This window comes from Hyperolius riggenbachi, chromosome 12 (genome assembly GCF_040937935.1).
Source record: "Hyperolius riggenbachi isolate aHypRig1 chromosome 12, aHypRig1.pri, whole genome shotgun sequence".
NCBI lineage: Eukaryota > Metazoa > Chordata > Amphibia > Anura > Hyperoliidae > Hyperolius > Hyperolius riggenbachi.
In genome coordinates, this window is record NC_090657.1 from 164,077,325 (window position 1) to 164,093,898 (window position 16,574).

Below are 16,574 nucleotides of genomic sequence, written 5' to 3' on the forward strand. Positions count from 1 at the left end.
CAAACACGCTTCTGGACCAAGCCAGTATTATCTCGATGTCCCAGCCTTTTCCTCCTCAGTAAGCCATACAGACATAGGAGATAAAAAAACTCCAATAGTGTGATACTGTATACTTTAAATCTACTCCAATGCACCAGTGCACCCAAAGGTATAATATCAACACCCTGTGCTTCACTGTGCTCCACCACCGGTTAATCAATAAAGCCTCTCACCACATGAACTGGCTGACCCAGCACAGACCAGCATCAATCACTTTTGCCGCTTGCATCAAACTTATATTTCCGTTGACAGCTTTCCTGGAACTCAAACAGGGCCAAACATAGTGTAAAATCTTCTTTTATTAAAATGATTAAAACGTAGTGCACTTACAATGTAGTAGAATCAAAATGCGCATATAAAATCCTTATGAGCTCTTCCAGCGTCCCTCGCTCCTTAGGCCACGCCCAACTAGTTTCGTCCTATGACTCATCAGGAGCCCCTGATGAGTCATAGGACGAAACTAGTTGGGCGTGGCCTAAGGAGCGAGGGACGCTGGAAGAGCTCATAAGGATTTTATATGCGCATTTTGATTCTACTACATTGTAAGTGCACTACGTTTTAATCATTTTAATAAAAGAAGATTTTACACTATGTTTGGCCCTGTTTGAGTTCCAGGAAAGCTGTCAACGGAAATATAAGTTTGATGCAAGCGGCAAAAGTGATTGATGCTGGTCTGTGCTGGGTCAGCCAGTTCATGTGGTGAGAGGCTTTATTGATTAACCGGTGGTGGAGCACAGTGAAGCACAGGGTGTTGATATTATACCTTTGGGTGCACTGGTGCATTGGAGTAGATTTAAAGTATACAGTATCACACTATTGGAGTTTTTTTATCTCCTATGTCTGTATGGCTTACTGAGGAGGAAAAGGCTGGGACATCGAGATAATACTGGCTTGGTCCAGAAGCGTGTTTGCTGATCCTGAGAAGGGCAGCTGTGGAATCTGGTGAGCGTATACTGTTACTATAACACTCAGGAACTGTTGAAAATTATTTATATACTAAAGAGGTCTGGAGGAAGAAACCTGTGGACTGTGATTTGACTCTAACATCAGGGACATTATCATATGGCCATTTAGATATGGTTACTGTCATGTCTAATGTATGTTTATCATGTTTTATATTGTTCATCTGAAGGTCGAGTATAGCCCTAATTATCTACTGTAGAGCGCCCTGTCCAACTTTTATAATTTTTGTAGAGTGGCACACACACTTTTCTCAGGTGCGATCCAGGAAAAGCTTTTATCTTTGCAGTCACACTAATCGTGAGGAGCGCACAAATAGGTTTTTTGTTTATCAGAAGAAGAAGCTACACTCAGCAGCTACCAGAAGCTACACTCAGCAGCCATCAGAAGCTACACTCAGCAGCCATCGGAAGCTACACTCAGCAGCCATCGGAAGCTACACTCAGCAGCCATCGGAAGCTACACTCAGCAGCCATCGGAAGCTACACTCAGCAGCCATCGGAAGCTACACTCAGCAGCCATCGGAAGCTACACTCAGCAGCCATCGGAAGCTACACTCAGCAGCCATCGGAAGCTACACTCAGCAGCCATCGGAAGCTACACTCAGCAGCCATCGGAAGCTACACTCAGCAGCCATCGGAAGCTACACTCAGCAGCTATCGGAAGCAGAAGCTACACAGCAGCCATCAGAAGCTACACTCAGCAGCCATCAGAAGCAGAAGCTACACTCAGCAGCCATCAGAAGCTACACTCAGCAGCCATCAGAAGCTACACTCAGCAGCCATCAGAAGCAGAAGCTACATTCAGCAGCGATCAGAAGCTACATTCAGCAGCTGGGCTTACCGTCTGTGTAATACTGCTGGCTCATTGAGTCAGAGGATCCCTGACTGTGTCCATACTGCTCGCTGTAATACTCTTCCTGGCCAAGGTATTGCTGGGCGGATCCTAGAAGGGTAATGCAAAGATATTAAATGCAGGTTTTCGCTGTCAGATACATAAAAAAGCTTAATTAAATCCCTGGTTCAACTTCATAAGGTCATGAAGTTTACCAAACAATACTGAATATCTGCTATGGAACCCCAGAGGAGAGATCTAGAGACCACCAATGTGGCTGCTAGTCCATACCATCCTTCCTATACTCACCTTGCTGTGATGTTCTGTAGGGTCCCAGAGGTCTCTGGCCCATCATGCTGCTCCCTTGGTTGGTCTGGCTCATTATGGAGATGGAAGGCTGTGTCTGGTAGTGTTGGCCGCCACCCTGTGCCGTGGTGTAATGCGAGCTGGCTGCTTGCTGATGCATCATGGTCACTGGTCCACCGAATGGAGGAAAAACAGGGTGAGTGTACAGCAAAGGTGTAGGAGGAAACAAGGAGCTGTGCCAATACAAAATAAATGTTTTACAACAACCACAGCCAGGTAAAAGAAATACAATTCTGAGTGTTTAATCTCAGCTTTATTAAAGACAGTAGGATTTTACAAGAGTAGTATTGCTTACACTTGCTGCTGTGCTGCAACCTCCGCTACATCTTCCTGGCACTTCCACTCTCACAGAGGAAGTGGCAAGAAGTTGGAGCGCAGTTACTGACCAGAAGAATCAGGATGTCACATGCAAAACACATTGGGGAATATCCTATTGGAGGTGAAATGTAGCTGGCAGCGTGCGAGAGACTTATCACCTGGCCACGACACAAGAATTACCGACATATCCAATTGCCGGTTTCACTCGCACGATGGCCGAGTATTAAGAGCATTACTTGGGTAAACATCAATGTTCCTGTATCCCGAGCAATGGAAAACAAGGTTTTCTGCTGTCCTTTAGCACCACAGCAGGCTCACAACCGCTTACCCAACACCAGCATTGTGTGCCAGGCACTGATGCCATTGTCGCCTCCCAGTTGCTGTGCGCCACCCTGAGGACACTCTGTGCAATCCCTAACACACATTCTTGCGGCTGCCGCATCTGGGAGTCTCCTTTACTAAGGAGACTCCCAGAGCTCCCCGTCAGTCCACACCCACAGCACCAACCTCCCCGCAGCTCAGCCAGACACCCCTCAGCCCTGCGCAACTCACCCCACAGTGCTGCTTATCATCAGCCACTCACTGTCGAGACTCCCTTCACTGTGTGAGCCCTGGCAAAGCACCTCTTTAGCTCCCCTTGGGCCTCCCATTTTGTCCGCAGGTCAAAGCTAACGCTCATGTCTGGCAGGAAGCTTTACTTTCTAGCAGCATGAAGGGGACAATAGGATAAGGTGGAAAGAACTCACTGGATGATAAAAATCGCCCTTGCTGGGTGCTTCCTAGAATAGGATTAGGCAATGTTATCACCTGATTTTTGGACTCGCCAAAATAGGGTAACGCCCATTGTCTTTTATTGTGCTCAGTAGGTTTAATATTGCTTGGTTGACTTCTTTAGAGATAAGCTGACCCTAACCTCCACATTTTTTATTTTTAGTTAAAAAAAAAATATTACTTTATTAGGTTATCTTCAGTACAGGGAGTGCAGAATTATTAGGCAAATGAGTATTTTGACCACATCATCCTCTTTATGCATGTTGTCTTACTCCAAGCTGTACAGGCTCGAAAGCTTACTACCAATTAAGCATATTAGGTGATGTGCATCTCTGTAATGAGAAGGGGTGTGGTCTAATGACATCAATACCCTATATCAGGTGTGCATAATTATTAGGCAACTTCCTTTCCTTTGGCAAAATGGGTCAAAAGAAGGACTTGACATGCTCAGAAAAGTCAAAAATAGTGATATATCTTGCAGAGGGATGCAGCACTCTTAAAATTGCAAAGCTTCTGAAGCGTGAACATCGAACAATCAAGTATTTCTTTTTGTAAATTCTTTATTTAACTATTTTTTAACAGTATAACAAGGATATACAAAGCCATATTTGCATTGATACAATCTTATATCTAGGAGGAGTATACAACAAATGGTCAAGTATAAGTGCGATAGATACAATGCACAATTTTTCAGCAAGCCAGCGCTGAACCTATAGGAATGTATACATAACCTATCAAGTTTCACATACACAAGATAATACAATAACGCTATCCGAGTAGAATAGCACATCAGATGAGGGTCTTTAGCCTTTAGAAAAACTGTTAGGTGTCTGGGAGCCCAAAGGGGAACTCACATCCCAGGGCACCTATAGAGATTATAAGATAGTAGGGCCCACATCTCTTACGCCAGGGCTTTATTTATAACGTAGTGGCGTAAAACTTTTACTTAGAGATACTTCTAAGAACTCATCCTAGCTGAACATGAGTAATCTTGAGAACAGGGACATTAGTAGAGAGAGAGAAGGAAGAAAAGTAAAAGAGAAGAGCAAGACAGGAAAGTTTAGATTTAGGTTTATGTGGCGGGACCTCCCTCTCTAAGATAGGTGCTAGCTCACCTAGTTTCATTGAATAACAATGTAGGGGGAGGGGAAGCTTATGTCAAAGTGCTCACGAATGAGAGGCAGAGAGCAGATCCTTATATTTGTCAGATTCCAAAAATTCATGCCAAGGCATCCAGGTGCGGGAGCATTGCTCAGTAGTGTTATGAATGGAGGCGGTTAATGATTCCATCTCACAGATAAATTTGAGCTCTGCTATCCATTCTAGGATTGATGGAGGATTAGTATCTTTCCAGTGTCTGGTTATAGAGACTCGTGCAGCCTGCAGTAGATGTTTCATTAAGGATTTTTTGACTTTTTTAACTGGTTTCTGTGTGTGGTATAATAGATAAAAAGCGGGATCTGATATCGGGTCTGCATCCGTGAGCTCCTTGATATATAGTTGTACCTTAGTCCAGAAACCTCTAATCAAATAACAATCCCATAAGATATGAAGCAACGTTCCTGTATGTTGCTTACATCTCCAACACTTTGGGTCCGCAGTGGGATATATTTTTTGTAATCTGCTGGGTGTAAGATACCAGCGAGTTAATATTTTGTAGTTAGATTCTTGTATCCTTGAGCATATCGAGGTTTTATGGTTTAATAAGATTATTTTTTCCCACTGCTCATCTGTAAAGGAAACCTGTAGTTCTGTTTCCCATTTTCCCTTCAAAGAGTGTGACCAGGTCTCATCAGAGCATAATAATTGATATATACAGGTCAGAGATTTTCTTATTGGACCTTGGCCACTACATAGTAGTTCAAAAGGTGTTAGAGGTCTGGACAGTTGGTCCCTCGTTCCGATTGAGTGCGCAAAATGGATAAATTGAATTAGACTCCATGGGTCTAGAAATGGGCAGTTGCGCTGATCTTGTAACTGCTGAATTGTACGCCATGTCTTACCTACTAGGAGATCTTTTGCCCTAAGAGCAGTGCCCATCCTCCAGGGTACGTATGCGTTACTGTGACAACCTGGGGGGAACATTGTGTTATCTAGTATAGGCATTAAGGGTGAGGGCCAAGGGGAAAGATTGCTTAACATGCGATATTTCGAAAGGTTACTTAGAGTAGATTTAACTGATAGAGATTCTGTAGGTGGAGACTTTGAGTACCAAGGTAAAAGTGTAAGATCTTGATCAACCAAGGCAGATTCTACTTGTATCCATCTCTTCTGAGCAGTATGCCTATGCCAATCGACCATCCTGACCAGGCAGGCAGCAGCATGATATTTCCTAGCATCTGGTACTGCTAAACCTCCTTGTAACCTGGAAAGAACCATAGCGGCATATTTTATTCTGGCCCGTTTACCTTTCCAGATAAAGTTAAGGAATAGTCTTTTAATTACATTAAAATGTTCGGGAGGAGGGGAAATAGGGAGTGATTGATATAGATATAGGAGACGTGGCATGATATTCATTTTGAGAATATTTATACGACCGAACCATGAAAAATGAGGGCGGTTCCAATTATGGAGATCTTGGGAGAATTTGCTTATCAAAGGTGGGAAGTTTAGCTTATAAATATCTTGTGGTTTGGCTGGTATCTGTACTCCCAGGTAAGTAATAGCAGTGGAGTTCCACTTAAAAGTGAAGTTAGCTTGTAGCTGGTTTTTTAAAGCTGGGGGAAGGAGGATACCAAGAGCATGGCACTTATCCAGGTTAATTTTGTAATTAGCAAGAGTTTTATACTTGTCCAATTCTAATAGAAAATTAGGGAGAGAAATAGTAGGATTTTTCAAGTAGAACAAGAGGTCGTCGGCGTAGGCCGCCACCTTGTGCTCCTCTGCCTTTACCCGGATCCCTTGGATGTTTATGTTTTGGCGAACCATGCGCAGAAAGGGTTCAATGGTGAGCGCAAATATTAGAGGGGACAGGGGACAGCCTTGCCGTGTGCCATTAGAGATTGTAAAGGGTTCCGAGACAACACCATTCGCCCTCACCTGTGCCGACGGACCAGTATACAGTGCCATAATTCTGGCAAGCATTTTATGTCGGAGACCAATGTGTCTAAGTGTACCCTCCAGGAATCCCCAGCCCACCCTATCAAAAGCTTTTTCTGCATCAGTGGAGAGGAGAAGGGCCGGGGATTCCCTGTTATGCAACCAATCAATCAGGTCTAGGGTGCGAATGGTGTTGTCCCGCGCTTCCCGCCCAGAAATGAAACCTGTCTGGTCTGGGTGAACCAGTCCAGGCATAAGTGGAGCCAAACGATTGGCTAGGACTTTTGCCATAATCTTTAAATCTACGTTTAGGAGGGAGATCGGGCGATAATTAGAGCACAAGGTGGCGTCCTTGCCCGGCTTTGGAATAACCGTGATGTGAGCTTTTAACATGTCACGAGATAGGGGATGGGCGGGACCCTCCTCTGGAGTCAAGTCATTGAAGACTTTTGTCAGGTATGGGCATAATATATCTTTAAAAGATTTGTAGTAATCCAGTGAGAGGCCATCTGGACCAGGGGCCTTGCCAGAGGGAGAATCTTTGAGAACTTGTCTAATTTCCATTTCAGAGATCGGTTCTTCTAGTTCCAGAATCACTTCCTCTGATAAGGCAGGGAGACCAGAATTTTGTAAATATTGCAGAATGTCTTGTCTAGGGACAGTGTTAGTTATAGATTTGTCAGGGTCATTGAGATTATATAGTGAGTGATAATAGGTGCGAAACACCTCAGCAATCTCTTCATTTTTAATATGCTTATGACCCTTGGAGTCTTGTATACTAGAGATATTGCTATAGGCATAACGCTCTTTTAATGCTCTAGCAAGGAGCTTGCCACATTTATTACTATATTCGTAAAATGACCTTTTGCATTTAGTAGCTATTTGCTTTTCCCTAAACAATAGAATGCCCCTAAGCTTTTCTCTTTCTGTCTCTAATAGTAGAAGCTCATTTGCGGAAAGTGAGTTCTTATGCCTTGACTCCAGTTCTCTGATAGAATCCAAACATTTTGCTATTATACCTTCTCTTTCTTTTTTTAGACGGCTCGCTTCTTGTATAAAAGCACCACGAATGACGCACTTATGGGCTTCCCACAGTGTGGCCAGCAGGGCCGTATCTACTAAGAGGCACCCGTGGGCCGGTGCCATGGGCGGGTCCTCGGGGGGGGCGGCCACCTATAGTTCATTTATTTATTTTTTTATTTTTTATTTTTTTCTATTCATAAAAAAATTTTTTAATTTTTTTTTTTTTTGCTGAGCGGGGGGGGGGGGGGGGGGGGGGGCGAGCGGCGGAGAGGGCACTTACAGATAAGGGGAGCTCGCTCACCCCCGCCCTCCAGCAGAGTGGCTGCGGCCGGCCAGGACATAATCCTTAACTCTGCATGCCGCCGCCTGGTCTAGTGACGTCACTAGACCAGGAGGGGGCATGCAGAGTTAAGGATCTCGTCCTGGGCCTGGCCAACAGCTGCCACTCTGCTGGAGGGCAGGAGCCCGGGAGACACGCGAAGGAGCCGCTGGCAACTGCAGCCCAGCTACCCAGCCAGGAGCCAGCTCGCCCAGCCAGGTAGGTACCCAGCCAGCCCGCATGCCCAGCCAGGTACCCAGCCAGCCCGCATGCCCAGCCAGGTACCCAGCCAGCCCGCTGCCCAGCCAGGTACCCAGCCAGCCCGCTGCCCAGCCAGGTACCCAGCCAGCCCGCATGCCCAGCCAGGTACCCAGCCAGCCTGCTGCCCAGCCAGGTACCCAGCCAGCCTGCTGCCCAGCCAGGTACCCAGCCAGCCTGCTGCCCAGCCAGGTACCCAGCCAGCCTGCTGCCCAGCCAGGTACCCAGCCAGCCCGCTTCCCAGCCAGGTACCCAGCCAGCCCGCATGCCCAGCCAGGTACCCAGCCAGCCCGCATGCCCAGCCAGGTACCCAGCCAGCCCGCATGCCCAGCCAGGTACCCAGCCAGCATGCCCAGCCAGGTACCCAGCCAGCATGCCCAGCCAGGTACCCAGCCAGCCAGCATGCCCAGCCAGGTACCCAGCCAGCCCGCTGCCCAGCCAGGTACCCAGCCAGCCCGCATGCCCAGCCAGGTACCCAGCCAGCCCGCTGCCCAGCCAGGTACCCAGCCAGCCCGCTGCCCAGCCAGGTACCCAGCCAGCCCGCTGCCCAGCCAGGTACCCAGCCAGCCCGCTGCCCAGCCAGGTACCCAGCCAGCCCGCTGCCCAGCCAGGTACCCAGCCAGCCCGCTGCCCAGCCAGGTACCCAGCCAGCCCGCTGCCCAGCCAGGTACCCAGCCAGCCCGCATGCCCAGCCAGGTACCCAGCCAGCCCGCTGCCCAGCCAGGTACCCAGCCAGCCCGCTTCCCAGCCAGCCTGCTGCCCAGCCAGGTACCCAGCCAGCCCGCATGCCCAGCCAGGTACCCAGCCAGCCCGCTTCCCAGCCAGGTACCCAGCCAGCCAGCATGCCCAGCCAGGTACCCAGCCAGCCAGCATGCCCAGCCAGGTACCCAGCCAGCATGCCCAGCCAGGTACCCAGCCAGCATGCCCAGCCAGGTACCCAGCCAGCCAGCATGCCCAGCCAGGTACCCAGCCAGCCAGCATGCCCAGCCAGGTACCCAGCCAGCCAGCATGCCCAGCCAGGTACCCAGCCAGCCCGCTGCCCAGCCAGGTACCCAGCCAGCACGCTGCCCAGCCAGCCCGCATGGCCAGCCAGATACCCAGCCAGCCCGCATGGCCAGCCAGGTACCCAGCCAGCCCGCATGGCCAGCCAGGTACCCAGCCAGCCCGCATGGCCAGCCAGGTACCCAGCCAGCCCGCATGGCCAGCCAGGTACCCAGCCAGCCCGCATGCCCAGCCAGGTACCCAGCCAGCCCGCATGCCCAGCCAGGTACCCAGCCAGCCCGCATGCCCAGCCAGGTACCCAGCCAGCCAGCATGCCCAGCCAGGTACCCAGCCAGCCCGCTGCCCAGCCAGGTACCCAGCCAGCACGCTGCCCAGCCAGCCCGCATGGCCAGCCAGGTACCCAGCCAGCCCGCATGGCCAGCCAGGTACCCAGCCAGCCCGCATGGCCAGCCAGGTACCCAGCCAGCCCGCATGGCCAGCCAGGTACCCAGCCAGCCCGCATGGCCAGCCAGGTACCCAGCCAGCCCGCATGGCCAGCCAGGTACCCAGCCAGCCCGCATGGCCAGCCAGGTACCCAGCCAGCCCGCATGCCCAGCCAGGTACCCAGCCAGCCCGCATGCCCAGCCAGGTACCCAGCCAGCCCGCATGCCCAGCCAGGTACCCTGGTTAAGGGCTCTGCCTCGGACACAGGAGACCTTGGTTCAAATCTCGGCTCTGCCTGTTCAGTAAGCCAGCACCTATTCAGTAAGAAGTTTCTTGGGCAAGTCTCCTTAACACTGCTACTGCCTACTGAGTGCGCTCTAGTGGCTGCCTCGCAAGTGCTTTGAGTCCAACAGGAGAAAGGCGCTATACAAATACTGCAATTAATTACTCAGCCAGCCCACTGCTTGCTCACCCAGCTACCCAGCCAGCCCACTACCCGCTCACCCAGCCAGGTACTCAGCCAGCCCACTGGTGTTATGCTGCCCACTGTGTGATTTACTGCTGAAATGCTGCCCACATTGTGATTATTTTCTGGTGAAATGTTGCCCACATTGCAATTATTCTCTGCTGAAATGTTGCACTCATTGCGATTATTTTCTGGTGCAATGTTGCCCACATTGCGATTATTTTCTGGTGCAATGTTGCCCACATTGCGATTATTTTCTGGTGAAATGTTGCCCACATTGCAATTATTCTCTGCTGAAATGTTGCACTCATTGCGATTATTTTCTGGTGCAATGTTGCCCACATTGCGATTATTTTCTGGTGAAATGTTGCCCACATTGCAATTATTCTCTGCTGAAATGTTGCACTCATTGCGATTATTTTCTGGTGAAATGTTGCCCACATTGCGATTATTCTTTGCTGAAATGTTGCACTCATTGCGATTATTTTCTGGTGAAATGTTGCCCACATTGCGATTATTCTTTGCTGAAATGTTGCACTCATTGCGATTATTTTCTGGTGAAATGTTGCCCACATTGCGATTATTCTTTGCTGAAATGTTGCACTCATTGCGATTATTTTCTGGTGAAATGTTGCCCACATTGCGATTATTCTTTGCTGAAATGTTGCAATCATTGCGATTATTCTTTGCTGAAATGTTGCCCACATTGCGATTATTTTCTGGTGAAATGTTGCCCACATTGCGATTATTTTCTGGTGAAATGTTGCCCACATTGCGATTATTCTTTGCTGAAATGTTGCACTCGTGATTATTCTCTGCTGAAATGCTGCACACATTACGATTATTTTATGGTGAAACGCTGCCCCATTATGATTATTTGGCACCTATGGGGGGGCATCCAAATTCTCGCAAGGGGGCCCAGTGATTTCTAGTTACGCCCCTGACTACTACCTAAACTGGGGATACCTATAGACCTGGATATCTATACTGGGGACACCTATAGTATGTCTACATTTGGACACCTATAGACCTGGCTACTGTACTTATACTAATTATTTATATAGCGCCAACATATTACGCAGCGCTGTACAGAGTATGTATTGGTTTGTCATATAACTGTCCCACAGAGGGGCTCACAATCTAATCCCTACCATAGTCATATGTCTATGTATGTATCGTAGTCTAGGGCCAATTTTTAGGGGAAGCCAATTAACATTATACTTATCTGTATCGTATGTTGTTGGGATGTGGGAGGAAACCAGAGTGTCTTAAGGAAACCCACACAGACAAAGGGAGAACATACAAACTCCTTGCAGATGTTGACCTGGCTAGGATTCGAACCAGGAACCCAGCGCTGCAAGGCGAGAGTGCTAACCACTACGCCATCATGCTGCCATACCACTGTACTATATTGCACTTACATCTTTAGCAGTACTTCACGGAATACGTAGTCATGTCACTAACAATCCTCTGAGGAGCTTACAATCTAATTCTCCCATAGTCTAATGTCCTACCATATTATTATGTATTTATATAGCACTGGCATCTTCTGCAGCACTTTGCAGAGAACATAGTCATGTTACTGACTTTTCTCAGGGGAGCTCACACTAATACCTACCACTATTTTGTGCGAGAGAACACTGGCTAATGTGTGTGTGTGTGTGTGTGTGTGGGTGTGGGGGGGGTTTGGGGAGGGGGGAACATTTCCTACTTGCTTTTTTAAGGTCACTTTACTTATACCCAGGGAGAAACCATGGTCCCACTGACTTTGGGCTGCACTCTTACTAGGATATTTTAATTGGCCACACCCACTGTGTTATGGACACGCCCACTGCATTCTGTGGCCACGCCCATTTTTCGCCGCGGCGCGCTTTGCGCGCCGCCAACATTCTCCTGGGGGGGCGCCATAGGTTTGGGGTGCCTAGGGGAGCCCCAACCCTAAATACAGCCCTGGTGGCCAGGGAGACTTCATTGTTGTCATTCATCAGGAAATAGTTCTCCAACGCCTTTGATATGCGTTGTTTAATTTCGGGCTGTTGCAAAAGAGAGGTATTAAGACGCCAGGATCTGGGTAAGTGGGTCTTTGGTCTGATACCTATTGTTATGGATGCTGGTGAATGGTCAGAGAGAATAGACTGGCCTATGTCAGAGGACAACTGCTCAGAGAGAAGGTTTTGAGAGATCAATTCTAGTATATAGGTTATGGAGTCTGGAAAAGAAGGTGTAGTCCCTGGTTTTCGGGTGTTGAGCCCTCCAAACATCAATTAGCTGTCTACGAGATAATAAATTCTTTAATTGTCTGAGAGCTTTATTGGAACAAGAGCTCCTGCCAGAAGAATTGTCCAGGGAGGGATCCAAGACTGTGTTGAAGTCTCCTCCCAGAACTACGCTCCCCTCTGCAAACGAGTCCAAAGCCTCCAGAGTTCTTGTTAAGAAATCTGTCTGGCCCCTGTTAGGTGCGTATAACGTGCCAAAGGTAAATTTACGTTGCATTAAAGTGCCTTTTATAAACAGATATCTACCAGAGGAGTCGTGGCACTCCTGCAGGAGAGAGAGATCAACGGTTTTTGCTAATAAAATTGCGACTCCTTTCGTTTTAGAGTCAGGCGAGGAGCTAAAGTAAGCTCTCGTGAAGTATTTGTCTATTAATTTGGGAGGTGTGGGGCCTCTGAAATGTGTCTCCTGCAGGAACGCCACTTGAACCCCCTGTTTGTGTAATAAACGCAAGAGGGCTCTTCGCTTCTCAGGAGTGTTCAATCCCCTTACATTGATCGTCTGTACTTTAAGGAACATCTAGGTCGTAGAGAAAGCCATGAGTTAAGAAAGGGGAGCCCGCCACAGCCCCAAGATATAGGAAAAAATAGAGCAGGTGAAAAAGAGTGAAGAGGGAAAACAAACATAGAGTAGAAAGACAGGTGATGTTGGCAGTATTTGCCAACCGCTGAAGGCTTATATAGCACAATGCTCCTAGTATTAAAAGGTGAATGAGAGTGTTTTTCGCCCTGTGGGCGTCCATTTGGGAGAAACGGAGGGAACACAGCGACCTCACCAGAGACTCCGGGCACCCATCTGTAAAATTACATGGGGGCCCTAGGAACGTCCAGCCCAGTGGCGTAATTCCAGGAACAGCAGGGTAACCACTACTAAGGATAGTCCAAAGAATAGCAGTACCAAACAGACCCATAATATACATCCCTGTAAAGGAAAGGCACACCTTATATAATAAACCATTTATAGGCCCTTAGAACAGAGAAACTGAAATATACAAACACCGATATCCTTATACTGATGTCTCGTTGCTAAGGAGAACTGACATATATCTCAGAATTTATATCTAAAAGACAGCCTCTGTATGATATGGTACTTTTTCTAGAGAGACAACGATAACGTGTGGCATGAGTAGAATAAATATGCATTGAGATATGACCAAGGCTAGTTTAGCACAAATAGAGGTATCCTTTGATAAGGTTGCTGAGATAAAGCTACTCAGGGAGCAGTGATCATGTAGGTATATGGCATACATTGTAAGATCCATAAGCTACTCAGGGAGCAATGATCAGGTAGGTATATGGCATACATTGTAAGATCCATAAGCTTCTCAGGGAGCAATAAGCAGGTAGATCTATGGCGTACATTGTGAGATCCATAAGCTGAACTAGTGAAAGGGTAAAACAGTGCTTTTAGGTAGAGTCTGGCCTGCCGCCCATTGCAAAACATTAACCTCCTTGGCGGTATGAAAAATACCGCCAGGAGGGAGCGCAGCAGTTTTTAAAAAAAAAAAATTTTTTTTAATCATGTAGCGAGCCGAGGGCTCGCTACATGATAGCCGCTGCTGAGCGGCACCCCCCCGCCCGCTTCGATCGCCTTCGGCGATCTCCGATCAGGAAATCCCGTTCATAGAACGGGATTTCCTGGAGGGCTTCCCCCGTCGCCATGGCGACGGGGCGGGATGACGTCACCGACGTCACTGACGTCGGGACGTCATTGGGAGTCCCGGGCCACCCCTCGGCGCTGCCTGGCACTGATTGGCCAGGCAGCGCTGGGGTCTGGAGGGGGGGGGGGGGGGCCCGCGCCGCAGCAGATAGCGGCGATCGGGCAGGGGCCGGCGGCGATCAGAGTGCTGGCGCAGCTAGCAAAGTGCTAGCTGCCTCCAGCAAAAAAAAAATTAATAAAATCGGCCCAGCAGGGCCTGAGCGGCACCCTCCGGCGGCTCACACACGGGGTTACCGCCAAGGAGGTTAATATAAAGGTTTGGGTGAAAGCAATAGAACTTATGCTCAACGGAGCAGATCATGGCGTAATCAGCCTTCTTCATGTACATAGTCAGTTGTCATCGCTGTGCCGCTCTTAAACATGTGAATCGAGCCCAACCAGTTCTGTATGGTTACTGTTCAAATAGCTTATGTGAGATTCTGTCACTGACGGAAATTCCGTGAAAAAACTAAATGTGCGTGAAAATCGGTCGTGTCCTAGAGCGGCAGCTCCGGGCACCATAAAGAGTGTGGCACTATACCCCTGCAATGGGGGCTATCCAATAGAACATTAGGTAGAATGTCATACTCACGACCCCAAGGGAAGTCTTCTTGCCTTTTTTGCCCCTTGGCGCTGAGAGCCACCCAGAAGCAAAAGATCCGGGTCCCAGAGCGGGAGAGGTACCTCTGCGATCCCCAAAGACGTGCAGAAATCCGACAGCTCGGAGGGCGCACGCAATACGGCTGACTGCTGATCTTTTCGGGCGAAGAGATGAAACGGGAAGCCCCAGCTATAGGTAAATCCGTTGTCTTGCAGGGTATTCAAAAGGGGGCGCAAAGCTCGCCTTTGGGCTAAGGTGAAAGGTGCAAGATCCTGGAAAATCGATACCGTGGCTCCATCGAAGTCTATAGGGCCTACTCGTCTGGCAGCTGCCATGATGGCGTCCTTCTCTTCGAAGTGGTGTATTCTGCATATGATATCACGTGGAGGGGCTTCTCCTTGTGGTATTGCGCGCAGGGCCCGGTGGATTCTGTCGATCCTGATCGGTGGCGAGCTCCGACGGTTAAGGAGGCGCTCAAATATGGCTCTAGCGGTATGGGTGAGGTCTTCTGAGCGCGTGGCCTCCGGTAGGCCCCTTAGCCGCACGTTGTTCCGCCGACTCCGATTTTGCAGATCCTCTATTTGTGACCTGAAGAGAGTTTGCAGTGTGGATTGCTTTTTCTGCGCGGCTTTCAGGCTATCCACTTCGGTCCGTAGGGTGGAAACCTCTTTCTCTACCTCCGTCACTCTGTCAGAGATGATGGATATGTCTGCGCGTAGGTTAGCGACCTCTGCTTTAGTTGTATTCTGGAGGAGTTCGGTTTGGAGGGCTATGTCTTGTTTTGTAGGAAGGCCTCTTAGGAAATCCCAGATATCTTCCAGGCTCTTAGCCCCCAGGGATTCGTTGGGCTTAGTCGCGGGTCTCGCAGAAGAGGAGGCCTCCGCCATCTTGTCTGTCCGCTGCCTCGTGGTTGGGCCTGTGAAATACTTAGCGACCGAAGTCGCGGGAGTGGCATTAGCAGGGGCCATCTGAGTTGCTTTTGCATCCCTGCGATTCCCCTTGATGTTAGAGGCTTCTGTGGTGGCTGGTAACTCCCCTGAGTCGTCCATTATTAGCGAAATGTAAGCTGTTGGCCCGGAGCTCTGAGAGAGAACGTCTTCACGCCACCATGTTCGGCTCCGCCCCTACAATCAAGTATTTTATTCAAAATAGTCAACAGGGTCGCAAGAAGCGTGTGGAAAAACCAAGGGGCAAAAAAACTGCCCATGAACTGAGAAAAAAGTCAAGCGTGCAGCTGCCAAGATGCCACTTGCCACCAGTTTGGCCATATTTCAGAGCTGCAACATCACTGGAGTGCCCAAAAGCACAAGGTGTGCAATACTCAGAGACATGGCCAAGGTAAGAAAGGCTGAAAGACGACCACCACTGAACAAGACACACAAGCTCAAACGTCAAGACTGGGCCAAGAAATATCTCAAGACTGATTTTCTAAGGTTTTATGGACTGATGAAATGAGAGTGAGTCTTGATGGGCCTGATGGATGGGCCCGTGGCTGGATTGGTAAAGGGCAGAGAGCTCCAGTCCGACTCAGACGCCAGCAAGGTGGAGGTGAAGTACTGGTTTGGGCTGGTATCATCAAAGATGAGCTTGTGGGGCCTTTTCGGGTTGAGGATGGAGTCAAGCTCAACTCCCAGTCCTACTGCCAGTTTCTGGAAGACACCTTCTTCAAGCAGTGGTACAGGAAGAAGTCTGCATCCTTCAAGAAAAACATGATTTTCATGGAGGACAATGCTCCATCACACGCGTCCAAGTACTCCACAGCGTGGCTGTCAAGAAAGGGTATAAAAGAAGAAAAACTAATGACATGGCCTCCTTGTTCACCTGATCTGAACCTCATTGAGAATCTGTGGTTTATCATAAAATGTGAGATTTACAAGGAGGGAAAACAGTACACCTCTCTGAACAGTGTCTGGGAGGCTGTGGTTGCTGCTGCACGCAATGCTGATGGTGAACAGATCAAAACACTGACAGAATCCATGGATGGCAGGATTTTGAGTGTCTAATAATTGCCTAACAATTATGCACAGTGATAGTCACCTGCACACACAGATATCCCCCAAAAATAGCTAAAACTAAAAACAAACTAAAAACCACTTTCAAAAATATTCAGCTTTGATATTAATGAGTTTTTTGGGTTCATTGAGAACATGGTTGTTGTTCAATAATAAAATTATTCCTCAAAA

General features: G+C 48.6%; 1 protein-coding gene across 3 annotated transcripts in view; it reads right to left on the reverse strand.

Annotated features, from left to right (window-relative positions):
- Positions 1-16,574, reverse strand: part of SS18L1 (SS18L1 subunit of BAF chromatin remodeling complex) — a 53,970-nt gene that overhangs the window by 12,055 nt on the left and 25,341 nt on the right. For all 3 annotated transcript variants that reach the window (XM_068263682.1, XM_068263681.1, XM_068263680.1), the window contains exons 6-7: positions 2,143-2,307; positions 1,843-1,944 (exon numbers count right to left, since the gene is read on the reverse strand). In XM_068263682.1, the coding sequence (XP_068119783.1) occupies positions 1,843-1,944; positions 2,143-2,307 (267 nt within the window). The remainder of the gene's footprint in view (positions 1-1,842; positions 1,945-2,142; positions 2,308-16,574) is intronic.